At 43.4% G+C, this 17,203-nt stretch overlaps 3 protein-coding genes across 3 annotated transcripts; all 3 read left to right on the forward strand.

Annotated features, from left to right (window-relative positions):
* Window positions 1-1,963: 1,963 nt before the first annotated feature.
* VTP01DRAFT_3694 (uncharacterized protein) lies at window positions 1,964-4,558 on the forward strand (the record flags this gene model as incomplete). Its single annotated transcript, XM_069382293.1, has 15 exons — window positions 1,964-2,140; window positions 2,218-2,287; window positions 2,370-2,390; window positions 2,459-2,529; window positions 2,616-2,692; window positions 2,754-2,842; window positions 2,903-2,988; window positions 3,051-3,115; window positions 3,180-3,333; window positions 3,402-3,462; window positions 3,524-3,559; window positions 3,617-3,729; window positions 3,784-3,871; window positions 3,935-4,085; window positions 4,159-4,558. 15 exons carry the CDS (start codon window positions 1,964-1,966, stop codon window positions 4,556-4,558), a joined length of 1,659 nt encoding a protein of 552 aa, XP_069236020.1.
* An 813-nt stretch (window positions 4,559-5,371) lies between these two features.
* VTP01DRAFT_3695 (uncharacterized protein) lies at window positions 5,372-8,094 on the forward strand (the record flags this gene model as incomplete). Its single annotated transcript, XM_069382294.1, has 16 exons — window positions 5,372-5,611; window positions 5,677-5,746; window positions 5,824-5,844; window positions 5,916-5,986; window positions 6,049-6,125; window positions 6,185-6,273; window positions 6,328-6,413; window positions 6,478-6,542; window positions 6,610-6,713; window positions 6,780-6,802; window positions 6,874-6,900; window positions 6,961-7,021; window positions 7,097-7,132; window positions 7,201-7,334; window positions 7,399-7,486; window positions 7,553-8,094. The coding sequence occupies 16 exons, from the start codon at window positions 5,372-5,374 to the stop codon at window positions 8,092-8,094; spliced, it is 1,734 nt and encodes a 577-aa protein (XP_069236021.1).
* A 431-nt stretch (window positions 8,095-8,525) lies between these two features.
* Window positions 8,526-16,823, forward strand: VTP01DRAFT_3696 (uncharacterized protein; the record flags this gene model as incomplete). Its single annotated transcript, XM_069382295.1, has 20 exons — window positions 8,526-8,555; window positions 8,607-8,697; window positions 8,765-8,775; window positions 8,840-8,917; window positions 8,995-9,036; window positions 9,097-10,321; window positions 10,388-10,985; window positions 11,053-11,072; window positions 11,138-11,668; window positions 11,727-11,974; window positions 12,037-12,068; window positions 12,133-12,301; window positions 12,362-13,814; window positions 13,877-14,115; window positions 14,181-14,352; window positions 14,759-14,861; window positions 15,023-15,418; window positions 15,508-15,651; window positions 15,726-15,986; window positions 16,043-16,823. The coding sequence occupies 20 exons, from the start codon at window positions 8,526-8,528 to the stop codon at window positions 16,821-16,823; spliced, it is 6,624 nt and encodes a 2,207-aa protein (XP_069236022.1).
* Between the last annotated feature and the right edge of the window lie 380 nt (window positions 16,824-17,203).

A 17,203-nucleotide genomic window follows, 5' to 3' on the forward strand; every position in this document is an offset into this window, starting at 1 on the left:
TATAAAAGAAAAGTTAGATAGGAGCCTTGACGTGCTTACAAAACACACTGTAGAGCTCAGACATATGCCTTGCCGTCTTATCCTGGAAAAAGTTTTGAGGGCTTGTTTTTTGAACTGTATAAAATATCAAATACCGTGATACAAATGGCCTCTTGTCTTGGACTTTTTAAACGTATTTATTTACCCGACTTTCTTTTTTCTTTCTACATTATTGTGCTCACTCTCATTCTCATTCTCAATCTCTCTCTATCTCTATCTAGAAATCTGTTACGCTTGACTTTGCTTTTGATGACTGACCAGTACAGCCGGTATGTTCCTCGTTCTCCTCTACGCATTGGAACCCTCTTCATAATCTCAGCTACTCTTGGAGTATGTTCACTGGGTTGCTGCGATGGACCAGCGTCAGTTCCATCGTTTTCTTCAGCCACTGTCTCTTGGGTCGTTGCCTCTGGGTTACTCAGGCAGCGTAACAAGGGTGTCAAGATCTCCTTTATTGTCAATCTCTATTGGCTGGCCATCCCTAACATATGAGCCTTACCGTCCTCGTGGATGAAAGTAGACGATTTCTGAGAGCTCATGATGGATTGTGGGTTAAGAAAGTGCCAAGCCATTTCATTCCGCCAAAGAACCCGTCCTTCTGTAGTTTTAAGCCATAGTATTTACATCCCCCTTTCACTTAACTTTGCATGTTATATATGTCGATTATCATCAATCGCTTGTTTCCGTATCTTCTGTCATCGTAGGTCAAGGCTGGCCGAATATTTGGTGCCATGCAATGTTGCCTAGAACATCTGTTTGGATAAGTGATCTGGAGCACATAAAGTTCGAATGGATCACAAATTGTGCGACGATGCTATCTGCGGGTCTGTGTTGCATGGCGGGAATTCCGCAGTGCTGGGAGACTTATCAGCGGCTATTGTAGCACATAACTGATAACCTCTATCTTCAAATCGTATAACACCAGTGAGACATAAGGGTGAATAAAAACATGGCCAATAAATGGGTGCGAAACGGACACTGTGTGCCTCTTTGAATCTTGGTTTCTTTGAACTTTATCGCGGGTACAAATGCGTCACGACTGCCTTTCTTGCTCACTGTGAGAAGATTGTTATGTGCAGCCACATTTTGTTGCCGTCAGCTCAAAGAGTCTCTGCTTGACATTCTATTCATAGTCCACCCAGATATAACAACACCAAACTATGCGAACTGGCTTAGCATTTGGAACAGATCAAATGCTTATCATATCTAAATGGGTATCGCGCTTTGAAAAAAAACTTCCTTTTTCGGTGGTCGTGTGATCGCTGATGGAAGCGCCCCTTCCCCGCAAGGAACCAAGCGAAAACTTTCAAAACAGGCAAAAAATCTCAGCTATGGTCAGGGTAAAAGAGCATAGACAGTATGAAATGCAAAAAACCGTATGGCTTTGTTGTCATTCTTGCGATTTTTCGGATGTATAGCAACGGAAGTTATGAACTTTGAGCAAGAGTTGGGACGACTTATTTGTTCGAGTAAACGGAAGGTTTGACAAGGGAAAAAGCAACGTTCCCATAGCGGTTTTACAAGAGAGTTTTAAAGAGTCAAAAGAAAATGACATGAGCAAGCAAGTTTGAGATAAGCTTTGAATGCTACTTTTTCTTGTTTGCGTTTGTCCATATCTTTCTTTTATCTTTGGATCCTGCGCGGGTATCAGTTAGTGGAATCAGACAGCTTCTTTTGATTCCACAGCGTGGATCAGGATACCTGCACTCGTTATTTTGAGCGGCCTTTTTGGACATCAAAATCTGGTTAGAGTCATTTCCCTTCTTGGTGTTCCCCAGCTCATCAGAAAAGTGATTCGTGTGTGTGTATCACGCAAAAAAGGACGCTTTTCCCAGTTTTGGATATAAAAGGTCTAGGGTTTCCGCGTGTGCTCTTGGAATCAACTTTACTTCCTTTCTTGTTTGCTTCTTCCCTTTCTTCAAGAATGGGCCTCGCCGAGAAAGAACAGACAACCTACGACCATCCTTCTGACAGTACTTCTGCCAGAGACGACGCCGGCAAATATGATGCCACATACGAACACGGCGATGCAGAGTCCTTGAGCAGTAGGGGCGAAAATGGATATCAACTGAAACGATCTCTCAAAGCGAGACATCTTTCTGTAAGTGCATACATGCAAAGAGAGAAACGAGAAATGTCGGCTACAGTTTACTGACGCTTGTTCGATGTTGCCAATAGATGATTTCACTGGGTGGTGTCATTGGCCAGGGTCTTTTCTTGTCTGCTGGTGGTAACTTGTACCAAGGCGGTATGAAGCTATTTGCGAAAAAACACATTCTGGTTGGATAGGTCATCTAAAGATCTTTTTTCTTTCTATTTCATCTACAAAGGTCCTGCTGGTGCACTTATAGGTATATACATTGAGGAGGAGGGAAAGATCTGCGTCGAGCAGATGCTAATCAACCCGAAAAAAATCTAGCATATGCAATTATTGGTTTTGTTGTATTTTGGGTTGCATATTCCCTCGGTGAAATGGCTACGTACATCCCTGTAAGTTACTGGCAGCACTTGCACAGCTTTGCATCGCACATTTTTGGACAATGTTTTTCTCACGACTGATCTTCGCACACTCACAGGTTTCCGGTTCATTTACTGTGTTCTGCCGTCGATTCGTTGACGATGCATTTGGAGCGATGATTGGCTACAACTATTGGTAAAACGCCGATTCTGCAACTTTGCTGAGCCTCAAGTTTATTGAGACCTTTGTGTTACAGGGGCTGCTGGTCAGTGATCGTTGCAGCGGAACTCGTCGCTCTGCCACTTGTTATGCAATTCTGGACTACAACTGTACCTGATTGGGCTTGTAAGCGCGCTAAAATCCAGAAATGCGTAGCCATTACGGTTTTACTGACTAACGTCACAGGGTCTCTTATCTGGCTTGTTGTCGTTTTCATCCTAAACGCATTTGGTGCCAAAAGCTACGGTGAAGCTGAGTACTGGTTCAGTATGGTAAGTGTTAGAGATGCCCGCCTGGATCACAATGCCTAATTTTAGCTACTTTTTTCCTGCAGATCAAAGTTTTGGCTATCATTATCTTCATCATCGTTGGTTGTTTCATTTCCGGCGGTGTCATTGGGTATCTTGATTATAAGCATCCGGCTTTGCGTTTCTAGTTTGTATGCTTACATCTAGTTCATTAGCGACGAAGTCTATGGTTTCAAGTATTGGCAGAATGGCGGCGCGTTTCCTCACGGCATCCTCGGTGTCATCAACTCCCTGGTCATAGCATCTTTCAGTATGGAAGGTACCGAGATCATTGGTATCACCGCTGGTGAATGCAGCAATCCTGTCAGGGTACGTACAGGAAAACAGTCTCGAGACACATATCTGCAGGAGGCGAACTAACATGCTATGCATTGCAGCAAGTACCTCGTGCCATTAGAAACGTATTCTGGCGTATTGTCATTTTCTATCTCTGCTCTGGTAAATTCTTTAAAGAACAAGATGGATAACGTTCTGTATTACCTAACACATCGATGGTTAGTCTTCATTATGGGCATGGTTATACCCTGGGATGATCGTAAGTACACAAACTGGCAGCATTGGACTTGATATTAATGCATCCTGTTTACATCAGCTCACAACTTGAAGGCTGGAAGCGATGTAACTGTCTCACCATTTACCCTTGTCTTCGAAAAAGGCAGTCTTGCCAGCGTTGCGCATATCATGAATGCCATTATTCTCATCACTGTAAGCCTGCCATGCTGACCAATGCTTCCTCGTCCTAATCTTTTTCTTTTCTAGGTCTTGTCTTGCGCAAACAGTGGTATGTACGTTGCAACTCGTACCATGCTTTGTCTTTCAAACGAGGGCATTGCATTCAAGAAGCTCGGTAAGCAATGATGTGTCTCATGACTGGTCTATTCTGTTTTGATAATAACGTCATTTTCGTCAGGTTACATTACGAAGCGCGGTGTACCTATCTATGCTCTCTGCTTGACGACCGTGGTATCCCTCATCTGCTTTGCCACCTCCTTCATTCCCGGCCAAGGCAAATCCTTGTATCTGGTTCTCGTCGCCCTGTCTGGAGTTGCTTGTTTCGTAACGTAAGAACAAACCCTGCTATATAAAGTAATCGAATGACCAACATAAACATCTTTCTAACCTAAAACTTCATAGCTGGGGAGGTATCTGCCTTGCTCACTATCGATTTCGCAAAGCTATCAAGCGTCAAGGCCGCGACATCTCCATTCTTCCTATGCGCGCTCCCTTCCATCCGTTTGGAGACATTTTTGATATGATCGCATGTATTGTCATCGCATTGATCTCTGGCTATTCATATTTCATTCCACCTGTTGATCCTGTCGGAATCATCGGCAATTATCTTGGTTTGGTCCTTTGCGCTGTTGGCTACGCGATAACCAAGTGGTGGACTGGTGCTAAGCTTGTACCTCTCGAGGAAATTGACCTTGACACCGGTGTTGCTGATTACAGCCATCTCAAGGAACAGGAAGAGGTAGCAGCTACTGGTCCTTGGTACAAAAAGGTCTACAAGAAAGCCGTGGCCATCTTCACTTAAAATGCTCTTTTCCCATAACTTAACACCATTTTGCTCTCTTTCCCTCCTTTCTCTCCCTCTCTTCCCTATATATTTTTCAACCATCTCGTTGTATTACATCAGATATATTGTGTATCCACATTACAAAATACTACAAACTCTCACTATGCCAATTCAAAACGCAGAAGGAATAATTAGTTTCATACTTTACCCATGGTAGATTTCTGCGAGATAGATCTGACCTCTTCGCTGCTTGAGCTTGGTTCAACTGGAGGGACTGCAAACAAACCCCAGTACTTTCTATTTTCGGATGATTATTGATGATCTGCATACAGTACCTGTGGTATAAACCTCCCCAAGGGACGTTTGGGGCTACAGTCTTCCATGGGTGACGCGGTCATACCTCGATGCAGTGATTGTAAAGCACTTTGTTGCTTTTCACCAGTTTGTCCAAAAGATCTTCCACCACCCTTTAAATATCAACCAGTAGTTCATCTATTACGTTGATTACAATCCAAAAATCTGTTTTGATTCTTGAGATCTACAAGTATGGCAGAACGGTAGTTATCGATCAATTGAAGGGAGAGAGGAACACACTTATACTATATTAGAGGCCCACATCTTCCACAGATTCCGAATGTTACAGTTCACATGACGCAAGATAGGATTGCCTTTGCGCGCTGAGCCAGAAAGAGGATCACTTGTTTGTGTTTTGGTCCCACTGCGACGCCACAGTTGCAACCTTTCTTCTTTCCTTCCTTTCCTTTTCTCTTCCTACCTCTCTCTCTCTTTATTTTTTTTTTCGTTATTAAAGTCACAACTGCAGTTGCTCCCATGGGTGATCTTGAGAAGCAAGTCGAGCATCGAGAATATAGCCACAGTGAAAGGCCGAGCACGTTCATGTCTGCCACGTACGAGATAGGACCAAATACACATCGAGATGACCACGGAAGCAGTAACAGCAGCGATCCATTCGGTATCGAGCGCTACTCGACATCCATGTCTGAAGTGTCCACGTCGAGCCAAGCTTCGTCAAACCATCTTAAGCGGTCTCTCAAATCGAGGCATCTGGCAGTGAGTAGTCTAAATTTCGGATCGCCTTCCACAAACGGACAATGCATTGACGATACATTATGCAGATGATTTCGTTAGGTGGAACCATCGGCCAAGGTCTCTTTTTATCATCCGGTACGAACTTGAGTCAGGGCGGTAAGCACTAGCGTTGAATTAGAGATAAAATATCGCAAGTCTATAATCGCTAAATAAACAAATTAATAATTAAAAAGGTCCTGGTGGCGCGCTCATAGGTAAAATGTCTTTTATCTTTCTTTCCTGACAAGTCCTAACAGCGATGCTAATATTCTTGTCTTTCCATCAGCATACGCAATCATTGGATTTATAGCATTTTGGGTGACATACTCGTTAGGAGAAATGGCAACGTATATCCCGGTAGACTTTTTTTTTTATTTTCCCCTACCTTCCGTAACAAAACATTTACACCTTACTCATAGATATCCGGTTCATTCACCATCTATTGTCGGCGGTTCGTGGACGAGTCGTTTGGAACAACGATCGGTTATAACTACTGGTAGGGAATCGCTCAGATATATTGTGCCGTATAGAGCATGACTGAAAATGCACTCTCAGGGCTTGTTGGGCCGTCATCGTATCGACTGAGCTCGTAGCGTTGCCATTCATTATGGGTTTCTGGACAGATGTTGTTCCAGACTGGGCATGTATGTCAAAAACCCGGTTTCAGTCTTCTTCCTTTTGCTAACAACGCTATCCAGGGTCCGGAATCTGGCTACTCGTCATCTTCTGTGTTAATTTGTTTGGAGCTCGGAGCTACGGTGAAACTGAATATTGGTTTAGTTTGGCAAGTCTTTTGGTGGTATCATTGCGAGAAAATTAATTTGCTAATTACTGAAAGATATCACTAGATAAAAATCTTGACCGTCGTCATATTCATCATCTTTGGCTGCTTAGTTTCTGCCGGTCTTGTAAAGTAAATATGCACTTGACATCTCTCTTGTGATTTTACATTTATTTCCCTGCTAATCTGCAGTCTGTAGTCATACCACTTATGGCTTTAAATTCTGGCACGATCCTGGAGCATTCCCTAATGGGGCGCAAAGTGTCATTGATGCTCTAGTCTTGGCTTCCTTTAGCATGCAAGGTATGGGCACATATAAAAAGTCAATCCTCAGCTATCAGCCACTAAAGCTTACATTGTTTCATGAAGGCACTGAAATTGTCGGTATAACGGTACGTTATATGAATAGGAATCAGTGAGCCAAGCGGATAATCGTTCATCGTAACCTTACTATCCTATATAGGCAGGAGAAGCAGGAAATCCCACAAAGGTGAATGCCCACTTGCTAGCCATTTTTCACATAATAGTAACAATATCTTTTGAGCTTTAGGAAGTTCCCCGTGCTATCAAAAATGTTGTGTGGCGTATTTTAATATTTTACCTATGTTCAGGCAAGTTCCACTTTTGCATAAACCTTCCTATCCGGCCATAGACAGATAACTCAAATTGCCAATTCGTTTACATAGTTTTTGTAATGGGTATGGTAATTTCTTGCGATGACTGTAAGGAGACTTTTTCTCATCCATACTCGCAGTTGCGGTCTCTAATCCAAGAATTTTACTATGTACAGTGCACTTGCTACAGACAGATACCTCCAAAGCCGAAGTATCAGATGTAACAACAGTATCTCCGTTCACATTGGTCTTTCAGAAAGGAGGGCTAGAAAGCGTAGCACATATCATGAACGCCGTCATTTTAATAACGGTTAGTCACAAGCTCTGGACCCTGATGAGATAGTTGCTCACCATAGTATGTCTATTATGCACAGGTGCTATCCTGCGCGAACAGTGGATTGTACGTTGCAAGTCGTACACTCTTGGCTCTTTCAGAGGAAGGTTACGCTTGGCACAAGCTCTGTAAGGAAAAATACAAACTCGTATAGCTACGCTGTCTTTACCAAAAGCTCTTTCATCTATTCACAGCATATATCTCTGGACGAGGCGTGCCAGTTTATTCGGTTATTTGTACTTCCCTCGTTAGTCTCATTGCTTTTGCAACGTCTTTTATACCCGGAAAATCGCTTTTCCAAGTCCTCACAACACTCTCTGGAGTCTCAGGGCTGCTGACATGGTTAGGCATTTGCATTGCACACTATCGATTCCGCAAAGCATTCAAAGTTCAGGGAAGAGATCTATCAGAGCTGCCAATGCGCGCTCCCTGTTTCCCTTTCGGCGACTTGTTTGATATTGTTGCGTGCACTGCCATAACTTTGATGACAGGTTACAAGAGCTTTTATCCACCAAATGCCGTCGGCCTCACTGGGCATTATCTTGGTGTTATCTTTACCGTCATTGGATTTTTCGCGCTCAAGTTTTATACAAGATCACACATCGTACCATTGGAGGATATCGACCTTGACACCGGAAGATCTGAATTCTCAACACTCGAAATCTCTAAAGGAAAGACCATGGAGGGCACATGGCTTCGAAGGATCTTGAAAAGGATATATATTATCATATCATAGCAACATCCTTTAGAGCTTAGGGATGATATTTTTGTTCTATTTCTGTGTTATTTCCCTGTAAATTATTATTATTAATATAATTACATAATTCTTTTTTGATCCGTTCGCTTATGTAAAACGGCCTTATCGTGGCAGTTAAATAGCATTTATTACCGTCCATCTCATTGATCCTGGGACTAGCATTTTCAGCTTGCTATGTACAGACTCTGCAGGACCAAGAACCGGGTTCGTGATCGATGCATATCTTGTCACGTAAAATTCCAATGGTGGCAGGCAGAGGGAGGAAAACCCCTCTTCTTATCAGTACGCACAGACCGTCTTGGATCGGCATGAAAAATAGCCAAGAAAAACGAAATTTTCCTTGCGTGTGAAACAATACTCTTTGACACGTTTGTTGTTTCCTCAACGATGCTACGCCCATTGTAAGCGAAATGGTCAACATTGCACCTTACATACCGAAGGTAAATCAGCGTCGCTGTATCCTGCTTCAAAGCTCTGAACGGTGGTTATAGTATGTGCGCTTACTCCATTCTGGAGACGAAGAAGTTGAGATCCCATATTCCCATACACAATTTGGTGTTGTGCTAATGGTCGATGTCGCCGGTGAGTGCTGCAAAGTGGCCACGAGTGTTTTCATGGAAGATCTGACGCGTTTGTGCAACGTTGCTAGGTTTCAGCACGGTAAGTCGGACAGGGCATATCGGCACGATCAACCTCGAAATTGAAAACATGAAAATGCTGCTAGCTCATGACACTTGCAACTGAGAAAGGTGATAGCGGTGCAGAAGCAATTGCTCTAGAAGTCGGTGGATATTTGGGAGAGGTACGATATCGAGCTTACATTTACTAATATTCGTGAATTAACTTTTTCCTTGATCAAATTTCTATCAACGCTACTAGTGTATACAAATCATCGAGTTTTATGGAGGAGACGTTGTGAAGGTAAATTAGTTACGCCTATAATATTAATATTGTCAATGCTAACACTAGGCGCTATTCCAGTTTCTTGGAGACGCCGTCCTAGTATGTTTTCAAGCGAGTATCTCAGAAAGCAACAGGTCCCCGGTTTCTCCCAGCGAGGACAGCGACACGGCTTTGTGGAGGAAGAAAAGCATGCTTGTACGGAGAGCAGTGGAATGTGGACTCCAGCTGCTAGCACGGCTATCCCACTATCGTGTTTACTTAACAGCAGAAGAACGATCAAAGCACCGGACCGTTAGCAACGAAGCAGATAATCAAAGACTTGATGTCTCTCCAGAAAATGAAAGAGGCTCGAGATCAAGAGCGTCAAGCGATGATCGCTCTGCATCTAGCAGCTATCTTAAAGTACCCGAGGTCGATACTCACGAAGGGTCGTTTTCTTTTCCTCAGTGGGATATTTTACGATTGCTAAAGGAGAAAGGATGGAAGCGAGAAGCGCATAAACGAAGAACAAGTGATGTGAGCTCGGCATCCACTCAGGACGTCAAAACGGTCGATCTGGAACTTCACATTGCTCTTTCTTGCGGAGACGTGACAAATATCGTTGTTGGCGACGTTGGCGGAGATACACTAGCCGTCGATTTCAATATGGCCTGGATGCGCCCAGATGTTCGTAGCGAATTTTTCTTACAAGGGCATGGACGTTTGGAATATGCAATTGGTGGTGCAGCAATTACGACACTCGATGAAGCTTTATCTGTCGCAAAGGCGGGAGAGATGAGTTTAACACCAGAGGTTTACGATATAATACGAAGACAATCCATGGTTGACCTTACATTTGACAAGCGACGAGATTTTTACATTGTACGAAACGTTGATCCTAAAACACAGCAATCGGTATTAATGGTTCGAGGTGGAAAAACGCTATTATCAACTACTCCTCCTACGATACCCAATGCAAATTATCTCCAGGACAAACCCGGTCTCAAATGCAAAGCTTCTCAGTTAAACATTGAACCTCTGGTACCAAGAATACGGAATACAAGCTACATGCAGCTATCTGGCGAAAGCAATCCTTACTACTACAAATATGTTAATACGAGTGCTCTGTACCGACTTCTGCATAGTCCGGATGGGCGTTTTCCGGCCCAGTTTCGTGAAGCAACAATCATGTTTGTCAGTCTCGGGAAAGTTGATGTCTCAAACCAGGTACAGCTGCACACTTGTCAAACTGCTGTCAAGCTGGCCATCAGGATCCTGAACAAGTATGAAGGCGTCCTTCAACAGTTCGCGATAGATGATAAAGGTATTTAGTCTGTAATTATATGTCACAATATCTTCCGATGCTAATCTTGCGCGAACATTGAAATAGGTGCCACTTTGTTGTCGATCTTTGGGTTGCCGCCATTGTCTCACGAAAGAGATGCTGTTTTCGCGGCAAAAGCGGCAATCGAGATCAGGGACCATTATCGGCGCTTAGACCTTTGCCATTTCGCAATGTCACTCTCTACCGGTACAGTCTTTAACGCTATCGTACCGCAGGATAACCCTTTCCGACGTGACCCTGGAATCGCCGGCGATGCAATAATCTTAGCCGTACGGATGCTAAAGTTTCCTTTCTCAGCAAGAAACGTAGTGTGTGATAGCAGCACAAAGCAGCAAATTGGTGGTTTGTGCGAATTCGACGATCTCGGCGAGAATTTTGTCAAGGGCAAAGTGAAACCTGTTCAGGTCTATGCTATCCAAAAGTTCGGTCAACCGCAAAAAAGGAAACGTGTGTCGCTCCAGCTTCCTAGCGAGGACTTTATCGGCTACGATGAAGAGCTGCAGACGGCAATTCATTTCATAAATGACTGGATGCAGGGTCAAAATCATCACGTCTTGGTTGTGTCTGGTGCATCGGGATCTGGAAAGACATTTTTCTGCAACAATGTTCTCGGATCTTTGAACGATCAGGACTGTGTATGCTGGTAATATAATTATATCTTTCTCATGACCATATAAATACAGAAAAACTAAAGGTCTCAAATTTCCTAGCACCTCGACTTCAACAGAAGGTAAAGTTGGCTTAATGCTGTCAATGTATCATAGATAACGTTGCTAATTATTGCTGCTCCTCTAGTTGACAAGCATTCAAAGTATTTCTTGTTTCGAAATCTTTTGATTTCCGTCATGGAGACCTTGGATAGCGATAAAGTGCCTAGAACACCAGAAAGGGCACATTCGCCCATCGTTCGAGGATCGCCGTCGGCTCAAACGTTCTCCACATCCAGTAACACTTCTAGCACAGATAATAATTCAAATATTGATGCGTTGGAAGCGCCAATCACACCGTCTCCCAATGCCTCCTTTACAAAACGTATGACCATGTATTCTTCGATATCTCCACATAACAGCTACCGGTTTAGCTCCGAAGCAGGAAACGAAACCAGTGACCTAATCCGCCGTTGTCTTCGCAAGTGCGGTGAAGATGAACAGTCGTTACCATTATTTAAACTGATATATCCGACGCTAAATGAAATCGAAGATGATCAATACACAAGGAATATGGACCACCGCTTGCGAGATATGCTCCTATGCAACATTGTCATCAGGTTTGTGCAGCAGGTAGCCGATTACAGGAATCTTATACTCTTCTGCGACGATGTGCAATGTAAGTATTTAAAGTACCTCATATTGTATCCAGTAATGTCAATTGCATATTTCGTTAGGGGCCGATCCAGCCTCTGTTTACTTGCTATTCCAGGTGCATAACATATGCCAGAAAGCGTTGATCGTGCTAGCAACGCGACCTTTCAAAGACTATGACGTGTCGTTTGTCAAGGACCTGACGAAGACCGGCATATACACAAACATTGTTCTGAAAGGTCTTGACGAGGAAGAAATTGGTCGGGTCGTTTTACAGTCATTCCCAGCAAACGTTAAAAAGGTGCATCCAAGCATTTTGCATTTGATTCAGGTAACCTTGGCAGTCGCAAAAAATCTGGCTATGCGGTTTAACATTAACTTATTTCTTTATAGAAACGCACCGGCGGAAACCCATTGTATGTCAAGTAAGTTGCTTTATTATTCCAATGATACATGTATGATATTAATTTTGTTCTTCCTTCATTACAGGAGAATGGCGATGATTCTTAAAGATTTCAACCACGTTACTGTCGTGGGTGATACGCTAATACCTAACAACCGAAGCGATCTTCACAATATTTTTGAGAATTTCAACTATAAGCGAATGATCAAGATGCAATTTGATCGCTTGGATACGGACTTTCAGGAAGTACTTACTGTAAGCAGAAGATTTCTATATTATATATACGAGAAATCATTTATCATTTTGTCTCCAAAGGTCGCGGCTTGTTTGGATCAATGTTTCACTGCAAACGAACTACAAGCAGGGTTGAAGCCTGGAAACAAAATCTTCCAGGGACGACCATTGCAGACTCTACCTGAACTGATCCATCGCTGTGATATTTACCATTTTCTTCAACAAGTGGAGCCCGGTGGCTACATGGAGTTTGGAGTTGACCATTACTGCTTCGCCCACATAACAATACCTCACATATTATACGACATGATTTCATATGAGCGACGGATCACTTTGCACCGGATGCTCGCCCAATTTTACGAGAACCACATCAACAAGGAGAATTCCTCGCAGCTGTTGGCTAAACTTACGCGGCAATATCTGCAAACGGATATGTACGAAAAGCAGCTGTATTACCTTGAAGAGCTAGCAGAGCTTGATATGCGCTCGCTACTTTTGCCTGACGCAACGGAAAATCTGCAACGCATTGTCAAGATCTTAGAAGAAAACGAAGATTTAGCTGCTAACTTTGGACTCGTGCACAAGAGTGATGTTTATCGTCGACTGGGTATCTGCTTGACGATGCGAACACGGCTGGTCGAAGCTGAGCAATGTCTCTTCAAAGCCTTACAGTGTCTCGGGTTTAACTGGCCAAAAAGCAATGTGGAGTACTTGTATCATTTCTGGGGCGCTCGGTTTAGACTGTTTCGACACCGGCATTCATCCATGCTGCAAAAGAAGGCAACGCCAGTCCAGAAAGAACTCGAAAGGCGTATATTGGAGATAATGATGCAGCTTTTGCATATTTATCACTATCGCGGCAACGGTCGTGGATTCATCTACGCTTGCCTTGTTGGACTGAATGCATGCGAACGCATAGGAGAAACCGGTCGACGGTACACCTGCTTTTTGTCACGCTACGCTCTGCTGTGTTGGCTGAATGACGAGAGAGATAATGCGGTTTACTATATAACCAAGTCTTTCGAACAAATGCGAGAAAAACCTGATGCAGGCGCGCTGAATATCTGTGCAATGCTATGCTTTTCAGCAGGCAAATTCTCGAATGCAAGAGATCTCGTGTATCAAGCGATCGATATCACTCGTACCCTCGGGGTCGTAACGGATACACAAGAGTTCTACCGTAGCGTGCGTATTTTGGTGACAATGCGTATCTTTGAAGGCAGTCTGGACTGCTCACCAGTGGATCAGAACCTTTTGAAAAGTATGGCAGAAACGGCACACTATAACGGAGACCACGAAGCAGAGATATGGATAGGCATTTACCACGTTACAAATGCTATTGTGATGGGAGAGCTGAGAGAAGCAGATCCGTTTGTCGCTTTGCTGCAAGCACAGCTCAAAAACGCCGCAGAGTACAACAGACTCTCGATTTTTGGAGTTCTGCTATGCTTTTTTGCGCGCGACGAGAAATATGAGGAAGCACAATCATGTCTCAAAAATTTCTCCAGGTTACTCCCACTGCTGACGACTACAAGTAAGCTGTGTGGCTACGTATACCGGCCAATTTCATATCCTAATATTTTGCAATTTAACTAGCAAATACGATGCCAATCTTTGGATTGGTATTTGGAACGATTGGGCTCTATCACCTAATGGAAACTAGAGTCAGCTTCTACACTGAGCTTGTAAATGACTATGACAAGTACATGCAAGTTATGACCCGTCTCAATTTTGCTTATCAACACATCAAATTCTGGGAGTGTATACAGCCTGGAATGTATTTGGCAAGAGCCTTGCCGTATATAAGCACAGGCCGTATTGTGGAAGGATACACCGTAAGTTCAAACGAAAATAACATATGTGTAGATATTAATCACTTGATTTGTTTCCTTTTGCAAAGATCATGCGACGAGCGCTTATGGAGATGGAATTCCTTCAAGAAATCCGTTTCTTAAAAGCATACTATTGGGCGACCCTTGGAAAATATGCTTTTACTGAACAGGATCGCGTTGAATGGACAACGCAGGCTCGGCGCTTATTCGATGAAATGTGTATACCGCAAGATATCTATTGTAACTAAAACCCGTATGACTCGTCCGCTGTGGGGCGTGTGCGTACGAGTTTGCAGTCCGTCCCAGAGTCATATCATCTAAGCATTACCATTACATAATATCTGTTTTCAGTCTTTGGCCTGCGAGACACCATTATTCTCTTGTAAATAGTTATTAATGTAGTACTAGTACGTGGTAATAAAAATAGTTTTGATAAATAATCATTTGAGTACCATGTGTTGCATTGCTGTTCCAATTCATCCTTCCCCAATGATGGACCACTTTTGTTGTAGAAATTCAAAAGGTGCACTGAGCCCGTTTTTTCTTTCAATAGGGATGAAGCTGTGGTCAATGCGATGAAGCACTCTCAAACAGAGCGAAATTCTTTACGTGAAACAAGTCTGATCAGTATTATTAAACAGATTAGCTACAGACGAAAGGACCTTTGACAGATATTACACTGAGAAACAGCTGCACATGCACGTCAGCTCGATTCGTTCAGTTTGTAAAGTCATAGCTCAAGCAAAAAGGTGACATTTTCCATCACCATCGCCCTACAGTTTGCCACTCGTTGTATTTTTCAAAGGTGGAAATGTACCAAATGTGTTAGAGTTTATTGTATTGTTGTACATCGTTGAGCTGGCAAGGTTTCCGATGCTACAACTTCGCTAAGTGAACGGCATTAAACTAGTCGGCTCAATCCGAAATTTTTTGAGCTTCGACGACATGCATTCGTCCATCCTTGTTCTTTTTCATCCGCTCTTGGCACCAACAGAATGGACTCGCAAGACGTAGCTGCTGAAAAGTTGTCGGACGCTGCTTCTCAGAGCGAGCTAAACGTTCCAAAAACGGACAAGAAGCAACAGCTACAACATCGGCGGGATTGTTCAATATACTCCCAAATTCCAGTGTCGCGACCAGACTTGAAAAAGGAAGAACAAGGACTGACAAACGATATTGAGAATCTATCGTGTAAACAAACGACGGAGAAGACAATGGCTGTAACACCCGATAATATCGCTCCATACATCGATCAAGACCAAATGCCTCGCAATGTATCGAACACATCAACTTTGGCAAGTATAGTGTATGAATGAAATCTATAAAGATAGCAGTTGCTTTGGAGATACTCTCGCACTCACAATGAAGCCTCAATGTTTACTTTCTACTGCATAGATGTGTCGTAGCAGGAACCGGCATCCTTGGCATACCACACGCTTTAGGACGGTCCGGCTGGATCGGCATTGTCTTTTTGCTTCTTAGTTCAGTGATGGCTCAATACTGCGGATGCTTGCTCATTCGGTGCTTATATTATGGGCAGTACGTTGTGTATTACATATTCAGCCCTTTGTATATCAACGATACTCACTTTACATTCGTGTCTGCAACGCTAGATCCAGGCGGCTTTCTGGATTTTCAGAAATTGGCAGGCTTGCTTTCGGTTCACCTGGTCGAGTCATCGGCGGTGTCTTTTCACAATTTCTGCTCTTCTCCACACCAACGCTGTATATAATTCTCGCCGGTGATAATCTTTCGAAACTTGTAGCTGCCGCGGGGATATCAATTGGGCGACAAGCATGCACATGGATGGCTGCCGCTGCTGTCGGTATCCCATTTGTTCTTGTCCGCACCATGCGAGATATATCATTCGTGAGGTATATCGTTGACAAGCGGTTTATTTCTTTCAATGCCCTAACTGTGACCTCTCTAGCTTCTTTGCATCCATGTCAACTGTCTGTGTCATGTTGGTCGTCTCTGTCGTGTCGGCATCGGATTATCAAGATCGAGACATCAATGCGCACCACGACCTGGCCATTCCCGAGAATATCCCGATTGCATTCAGTACCTTTAGCTTTTCATTCTGTGGAAATGTCATATTTCCACACTTGGAAGGAGCGATGGGCGAACCAGCACGTTGGCCCAAAGTTCTGCTCGTTGCCACGTTTGCGATATCTTTGATGTATACAGTCGTAGGCTTTTTGTGCTACTTTGTCTACGGAGATTCTGTACAGAACCCTGTGTATGAAAGCATCCCAAAGGGTTCAGGCCAGAATATCGCCATGGTCGTCGCCACGATTCACGTTCTCTTGGCAACACCGATGTATCTCTACGTTTTTACAACCACAGTTGAAACATATCTCGGCATACACAGAACCCAAAAGGAAAGCAAACACCAAGGAAGATTTCGGTTTCTCAAGTCGTATCCTCAACTATGTCGGATCCTGCTGCGCGCTTTGGAGATATGTATCTGCGCTGCAGTCGCCATGGTCACCCCGTATTTTTCAGATCTCATGACTTTGATCGGCACCATAGCTGCCGAGTCCTTGACATTTATTCTTCCGTGCGTCTTTTGGATAAAACTGTCGTGGAAGGACGGACAGACTTGGGAACTCCTTGTATGCGCTTTCATGGCTATTCTCGGTACATTCTGTGCCGTGTTTGGCACTGCTGATGCCGTCAAGGCATTTTCAAACGATATTCGCCAGGTGTAAAGATTGTAGGGTACCTTGTATATCTCTCTTATAATTATTGTTTTTTTTCCATCTATTGCTCAATAGACAAGTAAAAGATCCGTGTTTCGAGTTTTACGATATGTATTGAGGGAAGAGGAAGGTCTGACTTTTATGGGGAATGTGAATTAGGTACCGCAGGATTACAGTACTTCAGGCAGCGTACGTACAGGGTAAAAAAAGCATGACGCAGAAATTTAAGCCGCTTACGAGTGAGGACAATCAAATAGACAGATACAAAGCCCTGTCCTCCTACTATGTGCAATTGTACAAAAATCTTGCCTTTACTATTGTCATCATATAGAATGAATTGATCCCTGAGAATGTTTTTGATTTGAAAGCATGCGTTTGTGCTGTAAACC

This window comes from Rhizomucor pusillus (assembly GCF_041956525.1).
Source record: "Rhizomucor pusillus strain CBS 183.67 unplaced genomic scaffold VTP01scaffold_18, whole genome shotgun sequence".
Lineage (NCBI taxonomy): Eukaryota > Fungi > Mucoromycota > Mucoromycetes > Mucorales > Lichtheimiaceae > Rhizomucor > Rhizomucor pusillus.